Raw genomic sequence first — 10,144 nt, forward strand, 5'->3', positions numbered from 1 at the left:
AAAACCCCCCCAAAAAAAAAAAAAAAATCTCGAGAGGAGAACAGAAGAGAAAAGATGCAATATGACCATTCTCCAGGGGGTGATTTCTCACTTCCTCTTCTCTCTCTCTCTCTCCCTCTCTCTCTCTCTCTCCCTCTCCCCTCTCTCTCTCTCTGTGTCTCTCAAGCACATTCACCCTATGGCAAAAACTTTAAATAAAAACAAAAAAAAAAAGAGAGAGAGAGAGAAAACCCTGGGTTCCACTCCAGGAAGTCTGAGTCACTTAATGTTGATAGGGTCTGGGCATTAGGATTTTTTTTTTTTTTTTTTTTTGGAGAGGTTTTCGCTATAGGGTGCATGCGCTCGCCAGACAGACAGAGAGGGACCGAGAGACAGAAAACAAGGAATAACCACCACCACCACCCCGGGGGGATGGCCATGCCGCAATCCCTTCTCCATTCTCCTCTCGGGATCTTAGGCATGCACGCACACGCGCCCGGTGTGAATTTAAGCCACCAGGTCTGGGACGCGAACCGCAGTAGACTACATGGGAGTCTAGTGACATAGCCATTATGCTAACTGCTGGTCCCTAGGCGTTAGGATTTTTAAAGCTTCCCAGGTGATGGCAGTAAGCAGCCAAAGTCTAGGCCCCCTGGGTCAGGTAGACCTAGTGGGCCAGTGGCTGAGACACACGGCGAGCCTCCGAGATTACCAGTAGGCCTGCTTCTTTGCATGTATGGGGGACTTCAGAAAGTTCATGGGAAAATGGAATTATGAGTTTATTTTGGTACAAAAATTTTGAAATCTTTGCAGTTTTTCCTAAACATTTTTGGAGACCCTTGTGTGTATGTTTTCAAGACTGGAGTAAAAATTACCCTCTACTTTTCCTCCCGTCTATGAAGCTCTCATCCCATGCTAAGGGTTAAACAATTTGGAGAGATACTTTCTATTTCAAAATTTTCTAAAGACCTAAGGAATAGAGTGAATGCTTACTCATTATGAGAAAGTTCAAAAAAATACAAAATGCATAGATTACCAAGGGAGTTCCCCTTTGTTACTCTTGCAATCACTGAACCCATTGAAGCAAATCCTTCTAGAACTTTCTATGTATTTATATGTAGGTTTAAGTAACTATGAATAATTAGGTTTGGGGTGTGTGAGTGTGTGTTTTTATAGTATCATCACCATATATGTTTTTACCCAGGTGGACCCGGTTAGCAGCATGATTTTTTTTTTTTTTTGAGAGATTTTTGCTATAGGGCGCGTGCGCTCACCAGACAGACAGAGAGAGACATAGAGACAGAAAGCGAGAAATCACCCCCCAGGGGGGATGGTCACGCTGCAATCCCTTCTCCTCCATTCTCCTCTCGGGATCTTGGGCACGCACGCACACGCGCCCGGCATGAGTTTTAAGCCACTGGGTCCGGGACACGAACCGCGGTCAACTATGTGGGAGTCCAGCGACATAGCCATTACGCTAACTGCTGGTTCCCTTAGCAGCATGATTTTATCTTTTGACCCGGCACCTCGGGGGTTTTTCGGAGCTGCTCCATGTGGTCCGAATTCATTGTCTGGAAGTGGTGTCCAGTGGTCCCTAACCAAGATGGGCTGTTTTCTCTCTGCTCCCTTGGTGACGGGTGTTTATGATGCACCTGTGGGATTTGAAATGAGACACCCACGGCCACACCACTGGTGCCACGGGGAAGATGTCTCAGGACTTGTGGCAGTGACGAGTAGGATAGGCAGGAAGGGGCTCGGACCCTGGTCCTTCCATCCTCTGGATGTGAGGGCAACCCTGAGGGGCCCATCTCGGAAACAGCTCCCACTGCTGGCCTCTGGGTCATGTCACTGAAAGTTTCCTCCTCTGTGACACATGAGTGACCATGGCACAGAATGGTCAGAGCCTTGTGAGCATTAAATGATTAACTACTTGTAAAATACTTTGCAAAGTGCCTGGCATAAGGAACATGTGGGTAGTGTTAAACATGTTTAACAATTGTGTGGCCTGGGCATCCACCAGTAGCAGGAGTGCCAGCTGGCACCAGCATGTCAGGGTTCTAACAACCACCAAAGCAGTAAGAAAACAGGTGGCCTAGTGGTTAAGGTGCTGGATTCCCACGTGGCTGACCACGGTTTAAGTCCCGGACCTGATGGTTTGAAAATCACGCTGGGCACATGTGCATGTGTGCCTAAAATCCCAGGAGGAGAATGGAGGAGAGGGGATCGCATGTGGCCATCCCCCCAGGGGGTGACTTTTTCACTTTCCCTCTCGCTGTCTCTCTCTGGCACACATACGTGCCCTATGGCAAGAGGGGAAAAAAGGAAGAAATTACAGCGCTACCTCTCTGGTGTTTGAGTTAGCAGAGTCCTTCTCTGACACTTGATGGAGTTCTCCTGCCTCTGTTCCTCGGTTCTAAAGCTTTTTCTCCAAAGACCATTTAATGTGCATGGATGTTTTGTTTTTTCCCTTTATGGAGGAGTCCTTTGGTTCAGGGGAATTATGGAATCACTTCTCCGCCGTCAGCAGGGATCTTTTATTTATTTATTTACTTATGTATTTATTTTATTTATTTATATTTTTTTTGGAGAGGATTTTTTGCTATAGTGCGCGTGCGCTCGCCAGAAAAACAGAGAGAGACAGAGAGATAGAAAGCGAGAAATCACCCCCCAGGGGAGATGGCCACGCTGCAATCCCTTTTCCTCCATTCTCCTCTCGGGATCTTGGGCATGCATGCCCATGCACCTGGTATGAGTTTAAGCCGCCGGGTCCGGGACTTGAACTGTGGTTGACTACATGGGAGTCCAGTGACGTAGCCATTATGCTAACTGCTGGTCCCTTTTTTTTTTTTTTAAACAATTTATTTATTTATTCCAAGACCAAGAGAGGGACCCCCCGACACACACATATAGCACCCCAACAGGGTCTTGATGCTGCACTCCACCTGTCTGTCAGTCCTGGACCACAGGCAGGCATGTGCCTGGTGTTCTCAGGGCGCTCCCCACACCTGACCCATGAATCTCCCGTGTGGGTTGCCTCACAGAGCGTGTGTTTTCCTGCCACACCACCACCTGGCCTCGAGGCCCACTTTTAGGTGGTTGTGTTGAGAGCGAGGCTGATGCCGGGGCAGGGTGCGTGGCCAGCCCCTGGGTGCCAGCGTGTTGACTGTGCTCTCTTGGAAGGTGGCCCACATGAAGAGCAAAGACAGCCGGATCAAGCTGATGAACGAGATTCTGAACGGCATCAAGGTGCTGAAGCTCTACGCCTGGGAGCTGGCGTTCAGGGACAAGGTGCTGGCCGTCAGGCAGGAGGAGCTGAAGGTGCTGAAGAAGTCTGCCTACCTGGGCGCCGTGGGGACCTTCACCTGGGTCTGCACGCCTTTCCTGGTGAGCGAAGCCAGGTTCTTCCTGGCCCATGTTACTTTATGGTTCGTTTTCATACCAAGATATTTTTAAAAGGTCACGATGAGGGGGCTCCAAGGAGTTCTCGGGGAATGGAATTAAGTTTTATTTTGTTGCAAAAAATGTTGAAATCCATGCGTAATTCCCCCCACACACAAATTTTATTTTCCATGAACTTTCTGAAGACCCCACATATTTCAACCTTTTAAAAATGGCCACCATCCTCACCCCCTTATCCGACTCACAGGCCTTAGCTTCCAGCAAACCAGTTCAGAAACAGGGTGTCGCCAGTTCGCTGTGAGACGGGGTGTTGGTACCAGAATGTACACCAGCGCTGTCTGCTTCCTTCACCGAGAAAGTATTCGAGAAGAAAACGTTAACTGAGATAAACAGTGTGCTCAGTCGGTGGTCTTCACCGTGGTGCCTGCTCCATATCTTGTCACCCACTGGTCGCAAACTGAGTTACCGTGACCTGTGGAGCACACGCTGCCTGGCTCTGCCAAACACTCCAGAATCTCCCCTTGTTTATTGCCTGTCTCCACTGAGTGGCCACTCCAGGAGGGCAGGGGTGCCCGCCACGTCCTCAGTGCCTGAAACAAGCCAACGCTTACTATTCACTGTAAAAAAAAAAAAAAAAAAAAAAAAAAATCACTCAGGAAGATAGAGAATCAAAAGGTGATTGTCCCTGTATCTGTCTCTCCTCTCCTCAGGGACAGTTTTGTCTATCTTTCCAGGGAAAAAAAATAAGTTTAAGTGTAAGAGTTACTTTATTTTTAAAGCGTATCCATTTCTTCTGTGAACAGGAGAGGGGATGGGGCAGCACCCAATGGGCCCCTGAGGGTGTGACTCACCCTTCCCTACCAGCTGGCCTCTGGATGTGAACCCAGAACCTTCCCGGGTCAGTCTTGCAGAACCTTATGTTCTCCTGCTCAGCTCCTTCTGGCTTCCTTACAGTTGTTTTTAACATACAGTAGTTGTTTCCTGTCCACAGGGAATATATTCTAATACCCCCTAGTGGATACCCAAGACCGTGGACAGTTCATAAACCCTGTGTGCGCTGTGTTTTTCTGTGGTGATCGAGATGGCCCTCCCTTCGTCTCCCATGTCCATGGCAGACCCACAGTCAGCTGCGGTGTCCTTCACACTGGGTTGTATTCAAGCCACTCCACAGGTGAGCACAACCAGTGGCCTGCAGTTGGCACGAGAAGCCTCCTCTCTGTGCAGTCCTGGGACTCGATGTGCTGTGTGATCCGGGGCCGCTCAGACGCCCTGCCTCCTGCATTGCACGGTGCGTTCTTCTCACTGTCCAGTCCCTCTTCTTGCACTGGAGTACTGGTAGACCTGACCCTCTCCATTTTTTAAGAGTAAAAGTGATGTCAGCCTGGGCGATGTTTGTATACAGTATGTAGTTTATTGTTTTTCTTTATTTTTTATAAGTTTATTTCTTTAGAGAGAGAGAGAGAGAGGCATCTACCCTCACAAAGTCTCATGATACGGTCCTTCCCCACCCTTCCCGGCCAGCCAGGATCATTGGTGCATGGGTCAGGGTGTACAGGTTGACCTGGGAACCAAACCCCTGATCTTCCATAGGTCTCCAGCACCGTAAAGCAGCATACTACCACTGTGCCACCACAGCGGGTCTTATTATTTTTCCTTACATTAATAAGTAGCTTCTGCGTGTTAAGTAGATCTGTAAAATATCCTGTTTTGTGATACTTTTTATTTTATGTTATTTTTTAGGTTTTTTTTTTTTTTTTAAGTTTGTTACCATAGGGCATATGCACTTGCATGAGAGAGAGAGAGACAGAGACAGGGGAAATGAGAAATCACACCCAGAGGGGATGGCCATGCCACAATCCTTTCTCTTTACCCTCCTCCTGGGATTTTGGGAATGGATGCACACACGCCCAATGTAATTTTCAAGCCATCAGGTCTGGAACTCAAACCGTGGTCAGCCATGTGGGAATTGCTTAATCACCACTCCCTGTTAACCCCGTCTTTTTTTTTTTTTTGTAATTTGTCAGAGTATCTGCTTCCCAGAGAGTAAACGGCACAGATGGGAAGAAAACAGCTCCCCCACCCTCGTGGAGCATGATTGCAATGCAAGCCCTTCTCCTCCGTCTCCCCCTCCTTTCTTGGTTTTAGGCACACACATGCCCCGCGTGTGTGTGTGTGTGTGTGTGTGTGTGTGTGTGTGTTTTAAGGTTTTTGCCATAAGGTGTGTACACTCACCAGAGAGGAGAGACAGTGAAGGGAAAATGAGAAATCCACTCCCCGGGGCGCTGGCTATACTGCAATCCCTTCTCTATTCTCCTCCTGGGGTTTTGGGCATGCACACTCACACGCCCAGCATGATTTTCACCAGGTCCAGGGCTCAAACTATGGTTGGCCATGTGGGAGTCTAGCGCCTTAATCACTACACCACTTGCTGGCCCCCAGCATGGTTTTCAGGCTGCTGGTCCAGAACTCAAACCACACAGTCAGCCATGTGGGATCCAGCTGCCATAAACACTATGCCCACAGCTGACCCAATACATTTTATTCTAGAAACAGAAAGGAGTGCATTCACATGGTAGAAACAGTTACAGCTGAGCGGATGCGGTGTGTGTACCTGTAGTCCCAGCTACTCTGGGGGCCGAGGCAGGACTGCAGCTTGGAGGCCAGCCTGAGTGACATGGTGAGAAAGGAAGCTGTCCCGCGTGGTGTGTGCACAGCAGGGCTGCTGGGCCTCAGCACTGGGGGACGGATGCTGTGTCGCCTTGTGGGGCCACCTGTGTAGTGCAGGGTGTTGGGCAGCAGCCCTGGTCTCTGCCATCTCTCCAGTGTGGCAGTTGGAAATGTCTCCAGACATTTCTGCCCGGGTGCCTGCCTGGTCAGAATTTGCCAAGTCGAGAACCTCAGGTTCATAATGAAGGGCCTGCCCCCACCCACTTCCTTAGACTCTAATAATCTTGCCCCCCTCCCTGCACTGGTTTCACGTGAGAGGGAATCCAGGCCCGTATCAGCGTGACAGAGGATCTGTGTGATAAGTGCAGCTATGATGGTCTTCAAAAGGTTCGTAGAAAATATGTATTTTTATGGAAAAAAGGTGTGAGCTACCTGGTCCAGAACTCAAACCACACAGTCAGCCATGTGGGATCCAGCTGCCATAAACACTATGCCCACAGCTGACCCAATACATTTTATTCTAGAAACAGAAAGGAGTGCATTCACATGGTAGAAACAGTTACAGCTGAGCGGATGCGGTGTGTGTACCTGTAGTCCCAGCTACTCTGGGGGCCGAGGCAGGACTGCAGCTTGGAGGCCAGCCTGAGTGACATGGTGAGAAAGGAAGCTGTCCCGCGTGGTGTGTGCACAGCAGGGCTGCTGGGCCTCAGCACTGGGGGACGGATGCTGTGTCGCCTTGTGGGGCCACCTGTGTAGTGCAGGGTGTTGGGCAGCAGCCCTGGTCTCTGCCATCTCTCCAGTGTGGCAGTTGGAAATGTCTCCAGACATTTCTGCCCGGGTGCCTGCCTGGTCAGAATTTGCCAAGTCGAGAACCTCAGGTTCATAATGAAGGGCCTGCCCCCACCCACTTCCTTAGACTCTAATAATCTTGCCCCCCTCCCTGCACTGGTTTCACGTGAGAGGGAATCCAGGCCCGTATCAGCGTGACAGAGGATCTGTGTGATAAGTGCAGCTATGATGGTCTTCAAAAGGTTCGTAGAAAATATGTATTTTTATGGAAAAAAGGTGTGGATTTCAACCTTTTGCACCAAATTGAACTCGTGATTCCATTTTTTATGAACTTTCTGAAGGTCCCTGTGTACTTGTCCGGCTCTTACTTTTACACAAGGAAAGCAAGTCCCACGGAAGCCCATGGCCCTCTAACTTGCCTTCTGTCACGGGGACAGCTCTTCAGCCAGAGCAGGTCAACAACCAGGCTTAGTCTGAGTTCTGTTCCACTAAGGGGGGACAGGGGGTCTTCACAACCCTCCCTTCTGCACGTTGGGGCCTTTGACAAAACCTGGTTTCCACGTTGTCACCCAAACATGCTGGCCCTTGGCATCATTCCCCACCCTGTTCTCCATTGGGAAGCCCCAGTAGAGGAAGCTTAAGAGCAGGGTGGCTCTTCTCGACGTCTGAATTCGCCACCCAGTTTCCAGGTGGGTGGGGAAGGGCGGGGGCCTCGGGCTTCCAGAGACAGAGCGGGCTGAGCTGTTTGTCAGGAAACAGATGAGCCTGGTGTTATTTGGAGACCTTGGCGCTGGCCGAGACACCGAAGCCTCTGACTACATTAGGATAAAATATGTGGCCTGCAGTTCCCTTGGCAGGTGTCTGCTCGTTCTCTCCACTGGCGAATTCCTCTGTTTCGAGGGTGATGGGGTGTTTACCCAGAGGCAGGTGTGATGGAAGGCAGAGACCTGGAGGGGCTGGACAGGCCGGGGGATGCCATCCAGTGGGATCGATGGGACTGTTTTTCTGGACTACAGAGCCTGGCATTTATCATACCACTAAATGCACTTTCCTAAAATAGCGACCCCAGCCGGCTGTCAGCACTGAGCATTTTGCATCTGGGATGATTTGCGAGCTTGCCTGCCCCTTCCCTTGCAGTGCCCTCCGTTAGGTGAACGTCCCCGAGGGATATGTATCCGCTAACCTCATCGGAAGGGTCGTGGCATGCACTGAACAAGCATTAAACGGTCCTGCGTTTGTACTGTGCTTTCTGATGTTCGTACCTCCAGAGCATGGGAGGCTCGGCCAGTGCTGCACGCTTGGCAAATGTATGTATGGGGATAGCTGGCTGAATAAATGCGTGAACGAAGGACCGATACAAACTGCAGTAGTCAGGAACTGTCCGAGGTGGGACAGAGCCTAATTCAAATCATCTAGTGTAAAGAGGGAGAACGTTTCGAGTCACAGAACTGGAAAGTCTAGGAAAGTACCGGCCCGAAGCATGACTGGGGTTTCAGGCATGGCTGGATCTTAGCTCTGCTTTCTCCATGGTGGTTTCTTTGTGAGGCAGCTCACCATGCACTGGGAAGGTGACTCTGGTTTATCCTGTTACCTTGGCAACTCCTGGGGGCAGAAAGCCCGTCTTCCACCATAGTTTCTGCAAAACCATGGGAGTTCACCTCCTTGGCTGCAGTTGGTCACTGAGGCCAGGGAGATAGGATGCGCAGATCGGCCATGGTCTGGGGCCAAGGTAGGAGATGGGATGATCTGTGGCCTGAGCTCACAGGTGGTGACTGAAAGGTTCTGTTTACCAGAGGACAGTGGGGTGCTACTACCAGAAGTGGGAGTAGGTGCTTGGCAGGGAGGAAGAACCGGAAGAACAGGGAGGGTTAGGGTCTACAGGGTTTGAGCTGCAGTTTGGGGATTTGTTCGTTTGCCATGTTCTTCAGAGAAAGCACTTAGGGTGGGACAGTCATTTTCACCGTGTGGGAAGGATTTCTTGTATCCTTGACCATCTCCTGTTACAAGGCAGGGATAGACCTCAGTCCTCTGTTTGCTTACAAGCCCAGGCTTTGTGCTGACCCCACACACCTCTGCCCTTTCCAGACACCCCCAGCCTGAGAACCCGGCTGCACTCGGGTTTCTATGAGACCACGTGTCTCAGGACTGCCAGGCTGGCTCACCCCCAGCCCACAGTGCCGTACCTGGTAGGAGCTCAGTTCATAACTGATGGACATATGACCTCTACAGTTTGGAGAAGCCAGGCCCTGAACCCAGCAGTGGCCACGTGACGTTACCCGGTCTCCATGTGGGCCCTGTGCTCCTGACTGCTGATTGGGTCTCTGGTTGCCAGGGGGACTGTTATGTTCTGGTGGGGAGATGCCTGAGCCCTGGTTTCTTCTGAGTGTACGCTCTCCTGCCCTCAAGTAAATGCACCCACCCACCCACCTAGCCCCACTCAGCTAGCACTCATCCCCTGACGCATCCAGCCACGTACCCGTCCCACCCTCCCACCCACTGACCATCCATCTTGCACCCACCCATCTACACAGACAGCCCTCCATCCTCCCGTCCACCCCTCCCCATTCTCCTTTCCTCCCCCCACACAGCAGATGTCGTCTGAGTCTCTGCTGTGGCCCGGCATCGTCCTGGGCACTGACAGCAGGGCGGTGGGCACTGCTGATAGGAATCCCCGCCATCGTGGAGTGTCTGTGCTGACTGGGGGAGACATTCCATAAAGCACATCCGTGATAAATGATCACAGTGCCACAGAGTAGAAAAGGTGGGGACCCAGGCAGAGCTTGCAGTGTTAGACGGACGGTCAGAGGCTCACCGAGGAGGTGACTGGGCAGGGGGAGAGGAAGGGCGAGTGCAGGACCCTGAGAAGTCCGGGCCCATCCGCAGGTGGAGTCACCACCACACATTTTCCGTGGACTTTCTGCAGACCCATTGTATACGAGTGCGTGGGTTTTTGTTAGGCCTTATGACTGTTACTGCTAATTACAGGGCGTTTTCACCCCCCTCAGAGGAAGCCTGTGTCCACTAGCAGTCACACTGCAGTCCCTCCCCTTCCCCAGCCCCTGAGAACCACCACTCTGCTTTCTAACTCAATAGATTTGCCTGTTCGGGACGTTTCCTAGAAATGGGGCCCGACCGCACACGGCCCCATGAATCTCCTTTCATCAGCAGGGTCAGCCCTGCTGTAGCTCGTGGAAGAATTGAGTTCCTCTCTTATGGCCGAGTACTACTCCACAGTGGATGGAGTTGGGAGGTTTGAAGGTTTGAGTGCAGGGGGCCTTTGGGTCAGAGGCACTCATGTCCCCACTGCTGA

At 51.1% G+C, this 10,144-nt stretch overlaps 1 protein-coding gene across 1 annotated transcript in view; it reads left to right on the forward strand.

The window, feature by feature from the left end:
- ABCC1 (ATP binding cassette subfamily C member 1 (ABCC1 blood group)) overlaps positions 1-10,144 on the forward strand; it is a 131,602-nt gene that overhangs the window by 62,967 nt on the left and 58,491 nt on the right. The window contains exon 13 of the mRNA XM_027771057.1: positions 3,160-3,363. Coding sequence (XP_027626858.1) covers positions 3,160-3,363 — 204 coding nt within the window. The remainder of the gene's footprint in view (positions 1-3,159; positions 3,364-10,144) is intronic.

Source organism: Tupaia chinensis, unplaced genomic scaffold (assembly GCF_000334495.1).
Source record: "Tupaia chinensis unplaced genomic scaffold, TupChi_1.0 Scaffold000182_1, whole genome shotgun sequence".
NCBI lineage: Eukaryota > Metazoa > Chordata > Mammalia > Scandentia > Tupaiidae > Tupaia > Tupaia belangeri.